Source organism: Xiphias gladius, chromosome 23, assembly GCF_016859285.1.
Source record: "Xiphias gladius isolate SHS-SW01 ecotype Sanya breed wild chromosome 23, ASM1685928v1, whole genome shotgun sequence".
Taxonomy (NCBI): Eukaryota; Metazoa; Chordata; class Actinopteri; order Istiophoriformes; family Xiphiidae; genus Xiphias; species Xiphias gladius.
In genome coordinates, this window is record NC_053422.1 from 14,240,706 (window position 1) to 14,263,675 (window position 22,970).

Genomic DNA, 22,970 nt, shown 5'->3' on the forward strand with positions numbered 1-22,970 from the left:
TTTTTTTCATTTTATTTCTTTTAAGATTTTGGGTGGTTTGGGTGTTGCTTGGTTGCACTGGCTTTCATTTTTGTTGCTGTTTTGATCATAATTATCACAACTGCCATTCATCCAATTCTGGGTCAGTTTCATGATATTGCATCAATAATTGATTTTGTTTGATCAGGTGCTTGCTTTTGTTTGCGTCTAGCCTCATATTGCACACAGTTTCCAGATCTTCGGTTCATTTTCTGCCTTTTTGCTCCCAGTACGCTTCTGTGTGACATCTAGCAAGCATTTAAATTCCTCACGGCATAGTTTTGGTAAATGACTGTTGATCCCATGAAGTATTGTGCTTAGGATAATTTGTGAAGACACCCACATAGAGTTGAGAGTCATTCCCTTCATCAACCTTTTATTTGAAACCCTGGTTAAAAGCTATGCTCCGCCATGGTACATTATACATAAGCCTACTACATGCCCTTGGTACCAAAGATTTAATTCATAATGTGTTTATATGACACACTGATGAGTTGTCAGAATGATTTTCCCCTCTTACTGGTAGCGACTGCGCTGGAAATATGCATAAATATTCAGTCTGTGTTTCGACAATTCTGAATTATCTGTCATGAATTTTATGCGTCAAGGATTTAAATTGATTTTCACTTATGTTGCTGATCAAGGTGGAGTATTTTTGAGCGAATAATTAAAAATCAATGAATATATGATTAGAAAGCATCCTCACAAATGTTATGTTTCGCCATATCGGGTTATGTTTGTATCTGATTATTTTCTAGGTATATTTATTTATTGCTCTGAGAGAGGTCAGGTTTAATGTGTGTAATATTCACGTATTGTGGTGTCACACACTCCCAGCATTGGAATATTATCAAGAAAAATCTGTCCTCATCGGTGCTACTCACCAACCACATCTTCAAAGATGTTACGCTGATAATACATCAAATTTTTTCTGTCCCCTTGAGCAATTGACAAGTGATGCCTCCCACTTTAGACATTAGATTTCCCACTAGTTTTAAGTGTGCTTATTTAAAGCCTGTGTCATGGAAAAAAATAGCAGGAAGCTTTGCCTGATGAGAGTTAGTGGCTGCAAAGGTTAATTAAATGCACTAAAGGGTTAATCACTCGTAATACAGTATGATTAAAATCACTGTAATTAGGTTTCGAATGAGGCTGATAAGAAAGAAGAAAAAAGGCAGCCGTCCTTTAAGATTATCAGTGATGCTACATACTATCCTTGGGTGAGTCATGTTCTCGGGATCTGAAGTGATGTGACAAGTTGACCAGCAGTCCTGTTTGTGGAGGCCCGTTTATAATCTCATCTTTTCTTGATTTCATCTTTATGCTTCTTTAAATAAAATCTATTTTCAAAGTCTAAAGAAGAACACTTACAAACAGCACTTATCTGAGAAGGTGAGAAAGAGAATATTTGAGCACTCTAGAATTTGTAGAGATAATTTCAAGAGTGGCTGTTAAAACAAAAGCTGCATTTGGTCTGTCTGTGCCAGCTATTCAGTCTATCTTGAGCCTAAACCTAATACCAGAGGTCCAAAAGAAAAGATTGTACCCAGGTTGCCATCTTTTCCTTTTTGTTCATCAAAGTGACAGACAGTGCCTTAGTGCCTTCACAGTGCTCTCTCATTGCCCCACATCCTCCTCCACAACGAAAGCAGACAAAAAGCCCACCCATGGAATAATACTGGGATGGGCGCACAAGAGGAGATGATTATGGTTGGAGGTCACAAAAATGTTTTCAGGGACTTTACAGATGTAGCTGATAAAGAGTAATGCTTGTAAAAATTCTTCAGAGACTAGGCCTACAGACTTTTGCCACCATATGGCTTCATTACACAGCACAAGCTGTATTTACAAATGCAAACGTCCTCCCTCCCCTCCCTTCTCTTCTCGGGTTTTACGCATCTCATCATTTTCTTTTAACCCCTACCCCTTGATATTAGAGGTCAATCTGCCTCCAGTGATGAGGAGCTCTTGTAAGAGCATGAGCTTTAGCAGAGGCAGATCAAATGAGTACCACCCTGTTTGAGTGATCTCAGACATCACCATGAATATGCAGGGAATAAAAAAGGCTAATACATTCTTTTGTTTGGCCCATAATTCTGGGGCCACAGAGCACAAGGGGTCGCTGCTTAACAAAACTTACCTCCTATGACTCAATATCGGAGAAACTGGTGTTAGTGTTTTTGTAGTATCACATATGCGTACCTCTTAGACTATAACTGTTGTTGTTTTGCCTCATTTATAATGATAATTATGGTTTTATCTTGATAAAAAAGATCATAATATAAATGAGCTGAATAATGAGGGCAGCAGTGAACAAAATTGTTGCATATCGTCGTTTATTTGTTTGGGTGAAGGTATGGGCCTTTCACACTAGCCACCAACGGTCTGATGACGAAGCGCTTGTGCTGACTCATAGTGGGTGCATAGCTAGGGGTAGAAGCCGTGATTTTAAAGTCTAACTAGGCTTGTTAATCAAATCTGATGCCTGTATTAAATCCTAGCAACGGATTGTGGCTTTATTTTATTTTATTATCATTGCTTTGTTGTTTTTTTTCTTTTTTTTTTCTTTTTTTTAATTTCATTTCTGTTGAGTCACTGCATCTGTAATCACTGTGCCTTGCTAATGTAAGCACTATTAGGTCAGATTCTTCCTGATTGCAGTACTGGCAGATGTGTCGCTAACTTTCTGAGGAACAGCAAAATGTCATTCTGTACATATCAGAGGACCCACTGGCAAGGGTCCGAAAGAAAGAGTGGGCCTAAATTCATCCAAATGGCTTTTTGAGGGTAAATGAAGAGTGCTGCACTAGTGTGGTGGGAGACAAAAAGACAAATTGGGAGTGATAATTGGATAAGATTGCATGCTCTGATAAGTACAGGAAAAATGCACAAACTTTTGACACCTGTAGCATTCTTCAAGGAAACCTGACAAGATAATGACTTGATTGCCAGCCGTGCCTTGAAGAATGCTTTTTTTTTTATCTTCTACACTCTCTTCAGAGATTTTTTTATTCAGTGTTCAGCGTAGCCTCGCACTGATAAGGCTACAGCTTAGGCTGCTCAGAGCTCGATGATATTGTAACTACAATCTCCCTATATCTGTCTGTCTCTCTATATTTCAGGAGACGGCACTGAAACCACCACACTATGGCACACTCTGTGGCACAGGTACAGCTCGCTCCCACAGGATTAAAATCAATCTCTAGCTCCCACTACCTAAAGAGAGAAAAAGAGAGAAAAGAGAGAGAGAGGGCAGAGGGAGGAAAGAAGGAAGGCGAGAACTGAAGAGGTGAAACAAGTACTTTACTGTCTCTACAGCCTCAAACCCCACCTCTTCATACAATCGAGAGAAAAGATGAACTTGGAGGGGGGGGGAAATGTCAGAAAAAGAGAGACACTTCATGTTGCCTGCCTGAAAGTTGACAAAGCTCCTCCTATGAATCTGTTGAAGTTTGAAATGCTTTGAGTCCTATGCTATTACTTACCTGTGTCAGTGAGGATGATACTGTATGCCCTGAACCCTCCTCGAAAAATGTCCCACTCCAGCACCCACTCTGTAAAATAGGTGTTAAATACAGTCAGTAGATCTGTAAAGTATGTTTATATGTATGTATGTATATCTATCACAGAGTTGATGGTGTTTATATTTATTGACTCCATTTCTTTGCCTTGTTTTCAAAACTGCCTGGTGGCCATTTTATTTTCTTACTTTCTGACTTTTGTATCATTTGACGTTGCTCTATCTGGGCCTGCTCACGGAACCAATGACTTCTAATGTATTTATGCTGCAAGGTCTACAATGCGTAGGCTCACATTAGTATTGAGCCCACATCACAGTGTACCTTTTCTGTCAACTTTCGCCTCTTTATGTCCCACTTTTGATGCCACTGATAGCATTGTTAGTGAAGAGTGTGGCTAATGTTACAGAAATATGCATGGTGCCACAATACGACCACATTTGTAGTGCTTTACAACTGTGCTACTGATCGCCATGCTGTTATTACACTGGGAGGAATGGTAGGACAAGTTTAATACTCTGAGCTAAGCCACAATCACAAGGGACTAACTCCTTGGGTCATAATCAAAAGCTGTTTATGTAGGGCAGATTTGAAGAGCACTAAGCCTAACCTTTTGTGTGTTGCTTTCAAGTCGGAAGTGATTTAACCTCTGAGATCCATGTTAAAATGACTCCAGATGGTAAAAAAAAAAAAAAGAATAGTAATAATCCTCAGGCAGTCTTTAATATGAGTTGGTGGGCTTAAGTAAAAATGACTTGACTTTGTGCACTTATTTACACTGACAAAAGAAATTTTCTGATGAGAAGAACATTGAAAACCAAAATGAAAAGGTAATCCAGGCTTCAGTTTAAAAACAGCAATAAATTAACATTTGACAGAAATTCCACTATGGTGCACTTATTACTTCGTAGGCCTTTTGTTCAGAGCATCATTTTGCCTCTACTATTTCTACACCAATAGAATCATTATGGTACAGTATGTGCTGAATAATTTCTACAGTATACACCAATAACTGGCTTGATGGGTTAGCAGCGTTGTTGTTCAATAGTCCTGTTAATTGGTAAGCTAAAGACTACTTTGATAGGTAAGGCCTAAAAGGCAACTACAGTACATACATATAACCATAGAATTAGAGTCATTAAAATGGACATAGCCTGCATGTACAGATGGACTGGACCACAGCTGTTTCCCCTCTTGTGAGAGACTATATATAATTAAATGAACTTACTGCACGGACCGGGAGGCTTTTTGATTTAGTTCCAGTCTTAAATTGTCATGGTTCTACAGACTATGTCTATTTTAAAGCTTTTAATTTTATGTATGTCGCCTCTTTGTGAGACAGGTTGTTGTTATTGAAGGAGGTATATTCATGTAATTATGGTATCAAATGTATTCAATACTGAATAGGAGCCACAGTATGAAATATACATAGCATCCTAGCACTGTGTAATGATTAGATTTGCCTGAACTTTGGGGAAAAGAAAAAAAAAATACTCATACATGGGGAGAGCTTTTGTCCTTGTAAGAGAGACAGACAACCTCACTTTTATTCAATGTGAAGTACAATATGCACCTTACATGATCTTTGTAATTGACTTTGATTTGCCAGTGTGGAGAAAACTGTAAATGTTTTGTTTATGTATGTGTGCGCTTCTGAGATTTATTAAAGTCTTTTGCATTGTATTGCATATTTTGATGACTCTTCTTATTCATTGTTTTCAGCTTTCAATATTAGTCTGCATCACCCAGTCTGTTCAGTTTTCTGACAAACACATGTTGCAGAATAATAACTTGTTTTTCTCATATACAGATAGCCAGTAGCATAACGTATAGGTCAAACAGGCAGTGGCCTGCAGAAGTATGTGTGGCTCTGTTGGTTTGGACACCATTAATTGGCTCATTTCAGCCATATAAAAAATGCCCATACCTCCTATCTTCTGCATTTTTTCCAACAATACAGCTCTTGACTAGGAGAGAGAAATGAAGAAACGGTTTAGATATACATTGCTCATTAGAGACAGATTGCAGATAAAAAGTTATGGAAATTTGGTGGGAGCTGATCCTTTGAAGTGCACAGACAGAAAAAAGAAAAATGGAAGCTTTTTTTGGAACCACAGAACTTTTTTTTTTGTTTCTCCTCCATGAGAAGTGATAATCATCATTTGATAATGATAACCCTGCTGTTATGATGTACAGTAGTGCACAAAAACAGGGTGTTACACATCTGAGAGGAAGATTGATGCTAGAAGGTGCAATAACTGCCGCTCTAACATTGTGTTATACAGTGTTTATGCGGATTTGATCCAAAAATACAGACTTGAAAGGCATAAAACAAAGCCAGAGTAGAGACAACAGAAAATGTTTAATTGCTTATCAAAGTTACTTCATATTTTAAAACTGAGAGAGAGCTAATCAGTTCCCTCGGGGAAAGTGTCCTTGGTGATTTGAGAAAATGGTGCACACTCAAGTAGAGCATTCTCGTATAGAGTGTATAAATGTGAGCTTTCTATTAATAGATAAATGTAAACCTACTAAATGCCTCGATCTTACTTAAAAACAGAGGGTTGGGTAGATCATAAGGTAGCTGTATCTCTTTGAGCAAGGAAAATGATGGTTTGATTGTTCATGTCATGCATAATTAGGAAATGAAAATGTTTTCAAATGAGCCATAAATAAATAAATATATAAATAAAAACTCCAACAAAGCCACAGCATTAATGTGTCTTAACATTTGTGCATGGAGATAGAGTGGGCGATAAATGGATTTTTCTTCTGCTTTGCAGTGCAAAAGTGAGGAGAGAAAGAAAGGATGGGAGGAAGGGAAAAAGATTTAGTGGAAGCAGGAGTTGCCGGTCTGGTTTAAAACAGAAAATGTCTTTGGTATGTCTTTGGACCATTTCATTGTTGCCCCTCTGTTCCCATAGCAATGCACAGTTGTTATGGGGCTCAGCATGCGCTTGTGATTTTGGTCAGCTCACATTAAGTGCATTCCCTTTGATTTTTATCAGCTATAAAATGACTTTTAAAGGTTGTCCCATGGTTGTATTACAGTATGTCACTGAGGGAAGTGTTTCTTTGCTGACATATTGATTCATGATTTAGCAGGATGCAGTATTCAATTTCATCTAACAGGCCAGGAAGCTAGTTACAGTATATGTAGTAAGTTTGATTACATATAATGCAATGATATGTCTGCAGATGGAGCAATATACAAACCCACACACAAGAGCTTACACAGACACACGCAGCAATTCATTTTGCTGTGGTGGTGAGGCTATCCATATGGTTTTCATTAATTGTATTTTTTTTTTTTTTTCTTTTCTTCAGTTTCTGTATTTTACCATTCATAGTGCGCCTACAGGCTTCTTCACTAAGGCTTGCTATATGCAGCATTTTCCTGTAATATAAATCTTTTAGATATACTACAGTTATCGAGCATAAGTGTTTATTATCAGTTACATATAATAAACTCTAAGATGAATCAGAAACCACATATAAAGTTTACCATTCTAAAAAAAAAGGGCAGACATGGCTAGCCCATTGACTTTCCACAACCTTGAGAACGCATGTCAGTGCAATCAGTACCTCACCCCTGTTATCAGTTCTTTCCCTCTGATAAATGTAACGTAAAACTAGAACATATTTTTTATTCATGTGAATAACATTGCAAAAGAGCTATTGAGATGGCAGAGCCCATGTTTTTCTACACATTACATTGATTTTACAAGCCAGTCACGCTCTCTGCTGAGATCACTGTCATCCTCTGCAGACAGTATAGAATGACAATTCAAGATTACAGATTGTATGAACTCAATGATCGTCTCAGCTAACTGTTTAAAAGCAATGTGCATTGAGTAATCTGGACACTGCTGTTGGTGTTTTATTTCTCTAAACTTTTACGAAATCAGTGATTTAAAGTTTGTATGGATTTGTTTCTCCCTCTTTTTATAAATTGGAAATTTGAGAATGGTGATTTTGGCAGCGATTCATACCTTCATAAAATTTTTAACACTCCTATATGTTTTTGGTGGTGATATTAAATGCATAAAGGTCACTTAAACATGGAACTTGTATTTTAAGTTTTTGTACTTCTGATAAAATAATGTACCTCTTTTTGCAGTGATGTAGTACTGTAAGTATTACGTTCCTGAATTTAAAGCATTTAATGTTGACTTTGTCTATGGGGAGGTGTAGGTCAATTAGCCAAGCAGCAAGCGTGTTCAGGGTATGATGTGAGGTTGTCCTGGAGCGATACTCACTGTTTATGCAGGGGCTATTTATGCATGTGCTGTGCAGTGGTGCAGGAAACAAGAAGATGCTGTCTTTCTGTTGCACTCCACTCAAGGCAACACTCCACACAATTGCTGCCAAATCTCTGCCAAACTGAATAATTCAATCATCCCCCATAGCTGCGGTGGTCTAGCTACCTTTGTGTGTGCAACAATCAAATCAGTGTGGAAGCCCGCCGAGTGGTTCTTTCTGAGACACTGAGTAGCTCTACAGCCCGGAGATTGTTTTCATTGAAAACAATTCTGTTGATTAAACGAGGTGTGACTGTGGAGCGGGAATCTGAGGAACATCGATTGCTTGTACAATTGTTTGTTTCTTGTTAAAACTGTGATCTAAAGCAGTAGTTGCTGAAAGTGTGCAGGGAACATATGGTTTGCTGGTGTGCCTGCAAGAAAGTTATGTGTCTCTGTCTTCCTTAAAATATCTCAGGTAGAGAAATCCACAATGATCTCGTGTGCAGGATTAATAATGGTCTCGGGATTGACAATAACACAGAATGTTTGGAGATGTAGTTGCCGGTGCTTTGGCTTGGTTTTGTCAGTGCTTGATTGTTTTGCTGAATGTATGTTACTCCAGTTGTTACAGCATGTATAAGTCAGCTTTACAAGCATTCTTTTGGAAATGCCAGCCGCCCCCATCTCCCTCATTCACCCCTCATTGAAGTAATCACATGGTTTCAACCTTAGTTTTGCCCATGTAAATTTAACATTAATCCCCCCTGAACACAAAGACAAATCTACAGTAAAAAGAAGGCAAAATTTAATTTAGCAAAGTTTTTTTTTTTTGTGGGAATGTTTTTATTTATTTATTTATTTATTTATTGAGCTACCAGGTTACTGGTGGTGCATATGCATTCTGCAGACATCTGCAGCTAAGGTGCAGCTACGTAGAGGTTGTTTGCATTGAAATTCTTCCCCTCATTTTGCCCTCTTTGAAGCATACAGTGGAAAACTTGTCCCGCAATCTATCATGCTGCTGTGGCTAATAAATGCAGTTTTCAAACCTAGCCATGTCCCCCTGTGGGTCGTTGTTCAACACTATAAGATCCTGTCAGTGTTGTGTAAAGCAAAGGGTAACTGAGCTCTACGACAAAATGAGTTTAGGTTAGTTTTAGTAGTCATAATGAATACATTTGAAAACTAGATGTATTGTGTGTCAGCATGTTAACCATAACCACAAATATCACACGAATAACCATTCCTGGAAGTCATATTTTATTTTAAGCAAATTAACCTGCGTTAAGGACAATGTCATGACAGGATGCGGTTGTTGCATGTTTGCAAGCTGAAGGTGGCCAGACTGAAAGGCAACAACTTAAGACATTGTCCAAGGAGAGCTATGTCTGTGTCCTCCCTAATCCTGGTAATCCTCGTACAGAATTCTTGATTTGCTTTTGTAAAAGAGATTGGGAGATGATAAGATGCTCGTCCGCCTCCTTAGAATAGCTGATAATCTGGTTTGAACAGAGGACTCAGGGGGTATTTAGCCTGCCTTAACATTTGCCCAAGCAGATGGCGCTGAAGGGGGAAGGCGCAACCTTAGCCTCCAACTCCCTCCTCTCTGCAGGGTCCACTTTGAAAAAGAAAAAAAAAGAACAGTGGGATGATAATCAATGTTGTTTATTTTGCTGCTTGACTCTTTAAGTACTTTCAGCCAGATTATAGGCTTTTGCAGGGGATAATCAGGAGACCGCAGACAATTGCCTTTTTCTATTCTGACAGAATCCCCCCACGAATGCGTAAGGAAGACGATTTAAACTAGATGCCGACTCATAATTCCCGATTAGTCCCATTGCAAACCCTGTTAAAATTAACTGGACACTGCGCTAATCACTGCATTTCAAACACCCCCTATTCTGGCACAGTGGACACACCATATCCAGCCATGAGGAGACACCCTATGAGTAACATCTCCATAAATACTTCTGTTTGAAGCTACCTGCTCCTCAATGTGATGGCACACACACTATGAACCCTGAAATCTACTCCAGGGTAATTGTAACACTTAAGTTCTGAACAGTGAGTGTGCTGACCTCTTCTGACTACAGATAGAGGCAAGCCCCTTCCCTTCTATGTTGTACATGGAAAAAGAAAGAAAGAAAAAAGAAAAAGGTTTTCATTTGCACATGGCATCGTACTTACCTAGAAATTACAATAGATGTGAAGACACTCTCATTCCCTAGATTTTAATGCTTATCATTTCAATGTAAGAACTAGATGCAGTATTGTTTCTTTTTAGTAACTGGGGCAATGCAATATCTCTGATTACATACAGTGTGTAAGCATGACTGCATATAAGCCATTAAGTCGTTTATATTGGTTTCCTAAGCCCCCCTATCTAACCTTTTGCCTTTGGCAATCTTCTCAGCTTGGACTGGACACCTGCAACAAAAGCATTTGACTAATGAGATCAGCCCATTGACTAATTAGAGTTTTGCATGGCATAAGCAGGGGGACTGTGTAAAGGCTTGCACGTACAGAAGGACTGTTTAACCAAAGCATTTGATGCTTCCCCTTTTTTTTTGCGCAGTCGTGCTCTGTAACAGGATATTGTACATACAGTAGCTGTCAGGCTCAATCTGGGGCAGAAACACAAAAGACAAGCAGAGGCCCCAAATGCATCCCGCTCAAACATGTACACAGTGCAAAGTTAATCCAAACGTACACAATAAAATGCTCATTTTCTTTGTGTACTCTCACTCCATACAGTGACAGGCAAAGGGCTCAAAGTAAATGCTTGCAGAAAAAACTGAAACAAGCATTTGCGGGAAACAAATATCTAATTATATTCAAAGCAGTTTGTATGAGACCCACGGCCATTATACGTTATAACTGCAACTACATCCACAGCTTGATATCTTTGCGTCATACATGCTATGATTAATACAGTGATTACATTATCCTTGTCATTAGTGCTTTGCGATTTAAGTGCTTCCTCATAATAAAAACGTACTGTGTGTCATGTACTTGAGATGTGTATGAAAACTGCATATCAGCAAGGAAGTAAGCGTAGGGCCATTAACAGGGAATGATAGATGGTGAAACACAAAAAGCTAATGCCAGTCAGCGGTAACACACATTGTACATCTAATTCTAATGGCTCAGATCTTTAGCTGTACCAGTGTTAGGACAGTGTTGGCTCTTTTGTTCGTTGTGCATTAACTTGCACAACAAACAAAATTAAACGTCTCTAAGCCTTTAACAAGGTTTTGACGTAACTGCTTCTCTCCATCAGAAGCAGCTCCACTTTCTTCATTACCTTTACCTTAATAACATGTTGCTTTAATATAAAGTAGGTAGTAATGTAAAATATAGTTGAAGTGTCTGAGATCATATTCCACAATATAGTGGAAGGATAACTAGAGCTTGCAACATGAAAGTATAATAGAATCAGGGTTATTTTGCACAGTCTTCTTAAATAATGCGTGTGATATTCACTGATGGTCATAAAGAATTTATGTGCATGCAGTCTTCAAAATGAGCAACGGCTCATTCCCAAGATCAGTCAGACAGATTATTACACGTCATTTTGACAGTTTTTTGTTGCAGAGGTCTGTGTTGCTTGACTGGCCAGGCAGTCATTATGTAGTGATATGGCTTCACGACATGCTGGACCATGAATTTTGAGGGAAATTGATGCTTTTCACACACCCCTTGAGATGCCCCTTTTAACACCCCTTTGCAGTAATGACTTAGTTATAATAGAAACGGAGTTCATTTACAATTTCTCCTGATAGAATTCTGCAATCTTTTTACAAAGTTCTTTTACAAATTAAACCAATTAGACAAGAATTTGACCGTTTTCACAACCACTTTTTTTTCTTGTTTCTATTTGTAAGAGCCTGTTTATACAGACTATACTATGGAATTTCCACAATGTTCTCTCCAAATCAGTTTTTCTCTGCCTCTGTTTTGTGGTGATTGGTGTTACATTCTCTGTTTTCAGCAAAAGAGAAAGAGCAATGCTTCTAGGAGAATTGCACACGTATTACAGACAAATTCACTGTGTACAGTATACCATTACCTAAGGTCCATGCATACAGATAGGCGCCGCTTGTGATGGAGCACACATGTGTTCAAGCCCAGAGGTAATGAACAACACTTCAGTGAATTGTGCCGACCTTATTGTATTGTGTGGATGATTGTGTTATGCTCCCTCAGATAATGACTGTGCCCTACTTTGACTTTGAGGCAGTGACCTGAAATAAGGCGCACAAGTGAAATCCGAGCCTGGATGAACCTGGAAGTGATTAAGGTCACCCAGACACACCACATTTGTTTGACCCCCCCGGTGACTCAGATCGACCAATGTCTCCAAATCCTTTGGGAGTCTTTTGTGGGATTCCTACTCAATGCAAACATCGGCCATTGATAACATGTTTGAAACGAGTGTCAGGATGATTAAATACACCTATGGAAACATGCCTTGAATTTTTAGTATCCTATTTTCCTGGGAGGTGTAAGAAAACATGTTGTCCCCTCCTTACAGGACATAAGGTCTTTCTGGTAGATTTCTGGTAGCCAATCAAAGTTCCACTCCGCAAGTAGCCAAGCGTAATTTTTGAAACACAAAATTTTATTGATGCAACCAGCTCTCGCTGATATGTGCCAGAAGACACATATTTTTTATTCATTCCTGCCCTCATTTGTTTTAGACTGGACAACAATATGATATACAATGTAATCAATGAATGGTGCACAGTATGCTGGTGCTCATGTGTCCAATATTGCATTGTGCTCACCATGGGTGCTGACTGCACAAAGGTAGAGTCATTGAGGTCACATATAGTTCAGTGGCCACTATCAATGGAAGTGCACAGTAAGGAAGTGGAATGTCAGTGAGACAGTGCAATAAGATGAATAAATAATTATGCATACACAGTTTCTTATGGAATATGCAAATGCATCCAAGTGCTTAAGTATGCTCACATTTAGAGAAAATAAAACATCAAGTGAATGTAGCTGAGTGCATCAGTAAAGATGATGTCACACTGAATCCTGGATTCATCTCAAATTAAACTCTATTCGGGTCCTAGCTTGATACATTATTTAACATGGTGACTGAGAAGGCTGGGTTTCCTAGTCCAGGTCTCATTGACATGATGCATACATGCCTTGATGCTTAGGGGGAAACATGGATAACATGAGATCATGTCTTCCTCTTGAGGCCAGGATGCACTGACTGGATATCTGGCTTGTTTTTGTGTCTTGCTATTCTGCTGGGGATCAGTACACAGCTCCACAGCCATGACGCTCAAATAAAAATTACTCTTCCTCTGGTGTGCATGTAAATCAGAGTGGAGTGATATAATGAAATAATGAAGTGTGCCTCTGCTTTTTTTCCAAGAGAGAGCGTTGGGACCCACTATTTTTAGACACAACAAAGAGATTGCCAGGGGTGTCCAGTCTCTCTGGTTAAGTTATGGAGTTTTATTCCCTTGTCAATGTACAGCTGCTTGTCTCAGGGCTTAGACACAGGCTGGGATGAAATGGAGACCAGTGTCTCCCTCCAGACAATGTCAATTAAGCTTCTGTGCGATACAGTGGATAGATGTGTTAATGGATGGTCATAATAGATGAAAGATCATCGTCAGTGACATCAAGAGAGTTGATTTTGAGTCATGTACAGTACGTACCCGCTGGCCACATGCATAGTAACCCTGTAAGATGACCCTCCCTGACAGCAGGAAATGCTTTGTCACTCAGACAAATGTGGCAGATGAATACTCAGCATGATCCAGGGATGTTTGTCATCTGGTGTTCTCTTTCTAATGGGTTTACTGCTGATGATCCAGGTCAGAGAAGGACAAAGTTCTCCACACCAGAAGCTAAAAACAGATTCTTCGGCGGGATCACAAGACAGACCCTAACCTCTTAACCTTCTAGATTCCAGAGTCTAAAGGTTAATCTTATTCTCACTGTTCCTTTAACCTTAACTCTGACCAAATCTTAGTGCTTTTGTACGTGATGCTCTTTACAAATCTTGTCAAAGTTGCTGCTGTCCGAACCATAGCACATGCTAGGTTGTCCCTACCTTTATCTCTGAGGACTGTTCAACCACCAATGTATTCAGCTGGAAGTCTGTTTGAGGTGTATTCCCATCATTTATTGTAACAACATTATCTTCCATATACTCGATACAACATTTGACCTTGAAAATGTGAATTTGCAGATGCAGCGAGACTGGATCTTTGCAAAGTCAGATATTTTCTGGCATCCTTGGCGAGAAGGAGGGGGCAGTAATGCCGCCATGTTTGCCTCTTGGAGATAACACCTCGGAGGTCATTTGAATGACTTGGTGTAATGTGGGTCATATGGCTGTGTACTCTCAAATGTAGTGAGCAACCAAATTCCTGGCATTTGAGATATTTCCTCTCTAGCAGGTTTTTATTAAATGGCTGTGGCTGGTTGCTTATGTATGGAAGATCAGACTATAGACTGTTTCCAGAGTGCAGGGCCACACATGTGGAGCTGGGTGATAACACGAGGGCCTACCTGTACACCTCAGGTTGGTTTAGTGTGAAAGTTATAGCACTGTCTGTTATCCTTGTATAAGATTCATCATTAAAAAAAAACTTTATGTCACAGAAATTGAAACCCATAAATGTATCCTTAACATTCAGGATTAGAATGCCACCAAAACTAACTGTCCTTGACTACTTTAAAAGGAAAACATAAAAGGCGGCGCATGTCAAGACACACATTCCCCTGCAAAGTGAAGATTCCTGCCTCTTATCTGTTTGATTTTGCACTTAGGGATTTTTTTCTTCATCTTTTCTCTTCAAACATCAAGTGCCAAAGCCATTTACATGTGCTAGGGGCAACCAGAGTTAAAACACAGACATACAACTTACTACTGTCTAGAGGCAGTCTGTGAAGAAAATAAGGAAGTTGTAAGGGATGGGTAAAATAAGGAAACAGGGGAAGAGTAAAATAAAAGGAAAGAGAAAAGGAAGGGAGGAGGAGGAGGAGGAGAATGAGGGAAATGAGGATGGTAGGGGGTGAGACCAGTGAAACACAGAGAGGGTAATTCAATTTAACTAAAACTCTCTGTCGCTTCATACAACTGGAGGATTGGCCTAACCACCAAAATGAATTAAAATTCATGAACTATTGAAGAGTGAGCTGCCAGTAGAAAGTGGAGAGCATGATACAGTTCTAAAGCAGGATATTTTTTTTCTAATTACAAATAAATGAAGCTATTAGTTTACCTTAAATTAAAAGCAGAAGGGGTTCCCACAGAGATATCTGATCCCATGTGTAACTCATTTAAGACTGATTTGGGCCCCCATTGAGTTGGCAGGCAAACTAGAATTAGGGTAGCAGTGCATCTCAACTGCATAGTATTGTCTAATTCCTGCTGGCTCTGTGCCCTTTCTTTGTCTTGGAAACTAACTGAGGTTTCTGTACTTGAAAACCTAATCCACAAGGTACAATTAGGTAATAAAAAAAACCCCAAACTTATCTGGCATGTTAAAATTTCTTCATTCCGTTTTTTAATCTTATAGAGATTCATGAATGTCTATGCAATGGAATCTGGCTCGGGAAGAACACACGCAGCCCTTTGTTCGTAATGCTTCCCAAACCAGACGAATCACACGAAAATCCTGTGTTTGACTTTTATCCTTCCACAACGTAAATAACTAATTTATCAATTGTGCTTAAAGAGGCATACAATGGGCAGAACAGAGAACATTGTGTAGCTGGGATAATCCCTTAGAAGATTTATCCTGACGTTGCCTTGAGGGGAATAGTGGGAGCAAGAAGCAGATCCCATTCCCTCCCTCTCTGTCTCTCTATCTATCTTTCTCAGGATACATAGTCACTATCACAGCTCCTGATCAGCCCTGTTTAGTTATATTGCATTGTGTTCTTTGATATTCCAGTTAATCCGTCAAGTGAAGAGATTTAGTCCAAGATTACAGCGGTTCTGTGAACTTTTGATGATACACTACTCATGTCTGTAGCCCTAAGGCATTTTTCTTGATGCAGTTTATGTGCATTTGTATGTACTGTATGTGTGTGTTTTTGTGTGTTAAGGAAGGTGGCTGTTTTCATCTCATGTGTGGGCGACTTTGACTGTTACAAGATAGTGAGAGCATTGCCATCGATGATCTGACAGCCCCACAGTTTCCCTCAAGCTACTCAGGAGCTACTTTAGGTGGTTTGTATTCTAAACATGAATGGCAATGCATAGGCATAATCCCAGAGAGTTGAACCTTACTTAATGTTGTTTTGAATTATACTCCGGCACTAGGTGAAAAATTAGTTCAAAAACACCTGATTCCCTGTTTAGATGGAATGGAGCCCTAATTGCAGATTCAGGCCTGAGCCAAATAGCAACCAGCAAGTTGTTAGTAGATTACTTTTTCTGTGGTCGGGTCGTGAACCTAGTGACTTAATCGATGAGCAGAACGCCAACAAATAGGCCACAGAAGTATAATCGCACTTTAGGATCGCCCGAGCCAGTCTTATAAATTTACCATGCATATTTCAACCCAGGCTGAGCTGTTTTGCTTGGCAACAAAGCAAACAAGCCAGCATACATTTGGATAACATCTGTTTTCCGTATTTGCAATTACTCGAACCAATTACATGCAGAAGCTTTTTTAGTGTGGCTTCTTGAGTGCTGTCACTAGTTATTACAGTGCGTGCTATTTAGCAAAAGTGCATTTGCAGTTTGAAGAGCATCCCAAGATATTAGTGGCATCTAATTGCATTACCTGGAGGAGACTGATGGCGCCAGTAAAAGAAGGTTGGCCCCAGTTCTGGCTGTGTTGAAGGCAAGTGCTTCTTTACAGGTTATACGTCATGTTTCTGACTGGAATCTTTTGTTGACTAAGTCATTTTCTGACAGCTTTAAGCTTCCACTCGCCTCACCAAATGCCCCTATTCCCTAAGCAATCATACATCTTGCCATTAATCCACTTTCATCCATGTGAAACTAAAACAGTGACAGAATGATAATGGCAGCTAATGCAGCCAAACTTTGATTGCACAAGTCAGAATCACTCCCATTAACTTGTTCTGAATTGATTCATGCATTTATGCTTGTTTACCTAGCAATAGTGTAAAATGTCCCAGCAGTGCAATCCATATTCAAGCAGGCCAGCTGTGAGGCTCACTGCAGCATTTGTCCATTTAAGCCCTGAAAAAGCCAGATTTCATTTTTAGTCTTTCATCATTTCATTGCTTCTAAATAACTATTGATCAAATCTTTACATCCCCTCAACAATCCATTACACTGCTAACATTTTCTGCATAATAGACAGAAATCACTATATTTAGCTCCTCTTTGCCAAGGTTAAAAAAATGCCACTTTAAAATGCACAGTGTCCATAAGAATAAGGAAAGTCATCTCATGGGCAGCTCAACATCCTTTTCTAAAAGCCAGAGGCGAATCTTGATGGCTGAGAAGACAATAAGGTGGAAACTGCCAAGTGACCCTCACAGGATATGTCTCTAGCACCTTCTGTCTTCCACTTCTAGATTTAGTAGGCACCAGAGGGGTTTTTACCTCACAGTCCTCACGTACTCCAGTGGGACTCTCATCTTGGGAATAGCATGCCACTTTTATTGAGCAGGGAGTGGCAGTGGAAAGAGTAGAGGGGCCTCAGAGACACCTAGATGTTTTCCATATTAAACTGCAAAGAGAGAGGCTTAGGATCTCACTGGTGAAATGACTTCCATTTTCAATATCAGAATACCAGTTAACATAGCATCATTATGGAAACTTGACAAATCTACCTTTGTTGTTGGTCTAAGATTTTATTCAACTTTTGCTGTCCCACTCCCTCCCCTCTTCTCATTTCACTTCTGTCCCACCTACACATTCCTCTCTTCCTCTTCTACCTCCCCTCCCTTGCACCACTATCCTTTTTTCCAATTCCCCAACCTCTAACTCCTCCTTTTTCTGCCTCACTTCCTACAGAGAGTAAAATGACTATGGGCATTTATAGTCACATTAATATGAGCAAAGGATGTGGGGTAATAAATCGCTTTCTGTCTCCCAATGAGCCATAAGAAGTGGTGATAAAAACAACTTTTCTGTTGTTGTACACTTTTGCCTTGTGAAGTGAGAAAAAGTCTGTGTCTGTGTGTTTGAAGTTCAGATTAGTCTTCAGGGAGACCCACCTATTGGGACTGTTAACCTTTAGCCATTCAGCTATAAAGCAAGTGAGTTCCATTAAAATACATAATGCATGAAGTGCCGAGATTGCATGCCATTGATCAGCACTTGAATAAATTGAGTTGAAATCCTATTAACATACCCAGTAACACATAAAGCGAGATGAATAAAGTGCTGTATAACACCTGCAAAAATTAGCTACCATCAGCCACGGTTTTGTGGTAGTTGAAGTGGCCAGGCTAACTGAAGGCAATTTAGAAATAAACAGTAATGAACTATAATTCCAGCTATTTGAGCAATGAGTTGTTCCCTGCTTACCCTTTTGTTGTCTTTCTACTGGCATTTTACTAGTTCTTTTTTTCCCGCAACAAATGTCAGTGGGGGTTAAAAATGTTTTTATATACAGTGCATTTGTATATTAAACTCAAACTTCAAGCCCTTTATGATCCTTAGCCTTAGATAGAGCCCCTTGTTTCTTTGATTTAATATTTGGCATTAGGAAACATTTTTTTCCAGTGTCGGTCAAAATATGTCACAACAGCAAAAGTTCATTTCTGCGAATTAACACTTGTACTGTTTTCACATTTTACTCTCTGTCTTACTAGACATTCTTAAATTTGTTTTTGTTGTCGATTAGTTATTGTTTGTCCTTCTGGCTAAGTATGAAAAGTTGCTCTGAGAGACACATAAGAGCTGTTTAGCACAGTGCAATGGGGCCTCCAAGGCAGCATCTTGACTCATGGCGCCTGTCTGCTTCAAATGTGTGCGTGTGTGTCTGTGGTAACAAAGATTACACCAACAACCACGCTCCACTCTTCAGCATGACACATGTGCATGTTCCCCCCTTTTAAAGCAACTAAGGGCTACCCTGTCAATTTGACAGGTAGCCTACATCTCCTTAAATGCATTCATGGCACCGCAATAAGTGTTTGTAGGACTAACATGTCATACCATTTTTCTAAAATGTATTTCCAACTCTAACTCCCCCCTCCTTCTTGTATCAGGAATAATTAGGGCAATTAATTCAGGTGGATACCCAGTACAACACATGTGTTTTCAGAATATACGCAGAGGAGGCTCTGTCACCCGACCCTGTGCAGACTGGGAGATGACCCAAATTAAAGCATGTTTCCTCCCCACCCATCACCCCCCTTCTTCCGCAAACCCCCCCCGCCACCACCCCCAAACCCTTGTACCCCCCTTCCGATGCCGTGCAAGCCTCCCCACAAAAATGCCAGAGAACGCCTGCCAATGGCAGCAGTTCCTTAATGAAATAGTAATTGTGACTATGACTTGCATGCATCACTTGCTTTCCTGTCCTGTTCTGTTTCATTGCACAGTACAGAGAGGAGTCTACTGAGTTCCAGCTCTGTAATTTCATTAATGCTCAGTGTCACACCTCTGCACATAGTTTGTTTTCATTACAGCTTTGCATTAATTGTGATTGCTTTACCAAGTCGACTGCCTTATTGTTCAAGGTCATAGTATCTCAAGAAATGTTGTGTAAAGTATACCGAATGTACCTGTAGAATTTCATTTTTGTTCGAGCGACACGCCGTGAGTGAGATGCATGAAGTACATTGAATATTGCCTAAAGAAGTTGCATAACCAGTTTTTTTTGTGTGGAGGCAGTAACAGCTGTTCAGAGACACAAGAGTGTGGAATATTTAGGATCAATATATCATTTATTTCACTGCGAGTCTATAATGGGCCTGCAATCGTACGCTCCATTACTGGACACAAGGGCCTAGACTGCTGACCAATCCCATCTAATGAAAACAAATGTACTGGCAGGCTGAAGAAAAGAAATACACTACGACACAGTTCACATTCCAGTGTCATTTGGTATGAGGACTGTGGCTCCGGTTTATGCAGAAAGGCAGGCTTAACAACTCAAGTGTGTCATTATGTGTGGGCAGGGAGAGGGAAAGCCAAAAAGTGAGCTAATAGCAGACTTCTGCTGAAACTGAAAACCAAATTTCAGTAGTTTCATAGACATGTAAAATGCAGCTAACAACGTTCAGTTAAAAACAAATCTGTGAAATTCACTCGCTTGACTCAATCTATCTGTGCGAATTTCAGAATTCTCATATTTATTATTGTCATTAATATCATATTGCGATGTTTCAGTGTTAGTGTCTTTTATAGCTCTTTCGTCAGAGCACAGATGAGATCAGGACTATTATTTCCAAAGTGCCCATGCTGATCTAACATCCGTTTTAGCTTTAGATCATGCCAAAAATGGAAGAAAAACAAGGACATATTTTGTGATCCCAGATCAGCACACCTCCTCTGAGAGGAGTTTGATGAGTGCAGCTCCAGATTAGATTAGAGGCCTCGCACTGATGAATGTAATCCATCATCTTGTAAGCAGCGGAAATTTATGACAATTTAGTTTGAGTTACACTGTCATAAGCCGTTAGCTTTTAGTTTTCAATGTTGCATAACTACAAACAGAATAAAGAAGTACAAATGAAGGCTTGTGGGGCGGCATGTTTCATAAAACTTAGGGGATTTTGATTTGTGACCGTTACAGAGATTGAAAATACATTTCTATGTTGAAAGTGTTTTTTTTCTATTTCCTGCTTTTTGTTTCTTTGTTTCACCTTTTGCCTTTCCACTGCAGGCAAAACAAAATGTGCAGCGCTTCCATTTCATCAACTAATCTTGGAGATAAAACACATAAAACTGAATGTTTTGTGAATGTTTTACTACTTTATTCCAGTTTATGAGACGACAACTTCTTTGAACTTGATTTTTTTTCCCCCTTGTTGCAGCTACCATGTAGCCCATGAAGTAAGTCTTCTCACTGGGCACCGAGGGAATGAGCTGATCAGCCTCTCAACACAAATCTTTTGTTTTTGTTATTCATGTCATATTTCTGTCAGGTGTGGCAGCTCATCAAGCTGAAATAATGAGGCCATGTTCCATGATTAGTCACAAAACTCTTTAGATATTTATGTGATGATAAACTGTTACTTTTGTCAAATAGTTGTTTGATATGTTACTAGTTCACCAAAGAGCCTATCACCACATCTTGTTTTATTCTTTACATTTAGAATGCCCAGTGAATTATAGGTGTATATTTACAAAATGTTATCTTCTGGTTCTAACATAGGGGCAAAACAGTGAATTAAAACTAAAAAAGCCAAAGTAATCACAAAACAAAAACAAAAAAAAATATCATTCATACCATAAAGATTGAAACCATAAATTCAGCACACCAGTTTTTAAGTGGGCGTGTTAATTTAATTGATGCAGAATCTGTTGGGTGACATGATAGAGGGATGTGGGTGGGGAGTTTTAGCTGCTAATGAGTTTAAATGTTTATGCTTTTTTGGTTTTATAATTCCTAATACCCATTAAGTGACATGAAATGTAATTTCACAGAGAAATAATAATTTAAGTATTCTAATATCAAGCCTTACTTTTCCCCTGCAGTGTAATTATCATGTATATATAGTACAAATAACAATATTCTATGACACCATGTCAGGAAGCATAATTATGGTTCATATCAGGATGTTTGGAATTAGACTGAGTACAACACTGATTAATGTTGGTTAGCGTTGTCTCAAACATATCACGAACGGTGTGATAAGAGAAGCCAAGGCACATATCCATTCAAGCACTTCAAAAAATAAAGTGCAGGCTTTGGATGAACTCTTTGTATGCTGCCTGCACAGACAACAGCTTGACAGTTGGTTTCAAAGAACATCTCAGCACCTGAAGGGAGGTGTGCAAGGAAGGAGAGAATCACAAAAGTGGTTCAGTCATGCACATCACATCGTTCTTGTTTTTATTAATCCCCACTGTACATCTCTGCAGCACTTAAAACAGCTAGCAACCTCTAACTCACATCAAAGTCAACACTTGTTTGTTGTGTCATCCTTAGAAATAGACATTTGCCAAACAAATGACAGTAACACTTCTTATTATGCAAATAAGGCAGGTAGGAGTTTGCATTGTTCTAAGCGTAGGGGAGTACTGGTTTCACATCAGGTTACAGGTGGAGGAAAAGTGATGGAGTGAGTGAATGAGATTATCATTTCCAAAATTGGGTTTCCACGCATCGTGCGGAAACAGAATTAAAACAACTAAACTGTGAATGCACCAGAATGATAATGGAACCAGGCCTTTCTAATCCATTCACATTTGTTTAGTTACACTGTATACTGTATATTGTTGAGGGAACTGTCTGAACCATTTACCTTTTCATTTTACAAGACATTGCAGAGGTGATTTTTTAATATGATTTAACAACTGTATATGTGTCACCTCCTGTTTCAATAGTTGATGTGAATCATATCCCTTCAGTTTGGTGTGCATATCACATTAAAGCTTAATTAACTCTCCATCCACCACTATGAGGAGTATGATGTGAGTTGAATTCCAAAAACGCACAGTGGGGTGAGCTTTGCGGAGCACAGCATGCTAAAATCACACTAATTTAAATAATTGACATTATACATGCTGTGCTGAATAAATAATTAAATAAATAAATAACACCTCTGGATCATAGCTTGGGTTTCTCATTAGAAGGCAAGCTGTGCAACTCCGTGCTCAGGAATGAAAGTCAAGTAAAGCAATTGCAATAATTACAGCAGCAAGAAAGACTGTGTGTGCGTGTTGAGAGGGTTGGAGGCTTAACGGAAGGCAATGAGGAGGGAGGCGCTGACTGTCTACAGGTGCCTCTGATTAAGGGTAATCTGGGCAGCCCTCCCCTTTCTTATCTCTGCAACGAGCCCCGCTGCCTCTGGGTGCCTCGAACTCCGTGGCTGCCTGGCGTAATGAGCTCCACAGCCACACAACGGATGCCCTGCAGGACAGTCCCTACAGAGACATAATGAACACTCCAGTGGACCAATTCCCATCAAGGGGTCCCTCAAGCCTGCCTCCCCTCAGACATGGGTGGGCCCGGCTTGTTCACCAAACCTTCCATAGCCACCCTCCACTTGAGCTCCCTTTTTGAGGTAACGGCATCCCCTTTGGGTTCAGTGTGATGTCTCTGCGTGT

The 22,970-nt window shown here is 39.6% G+C and overlaps 1 protein-coding gene across 3 annotated transcripts in view; it reads left to right on the forward strand.

The window, feature by feature from the left end:
- Window positions 1-22,970, forward strand: part of pcdh11 (protocadherin 11) — a 112,985-nt gene that overhangs the window by 10,660 nt on the left and 79,355 nt on the right. Inside the window, exon 3 of one of the 3 annotated variants that reach the window (XM_040120009.1) lies at window positions 3,141-3,472. The exons of the other annotated variants lie outside the window; for them this stretch is intronic. Coding sequence (XP_039975943.1) covers window positions 3,141-3,224 — 84 coding nt within the window. The 3' untranslated portion in view covers window positions 3,225-3,472. Of the gene's footprint in view, window positions 1-3,140; window positions 3,473-22,970 lie in introns of those variants that run through there. 3 annotated transcript variants of the gene reach the window in all.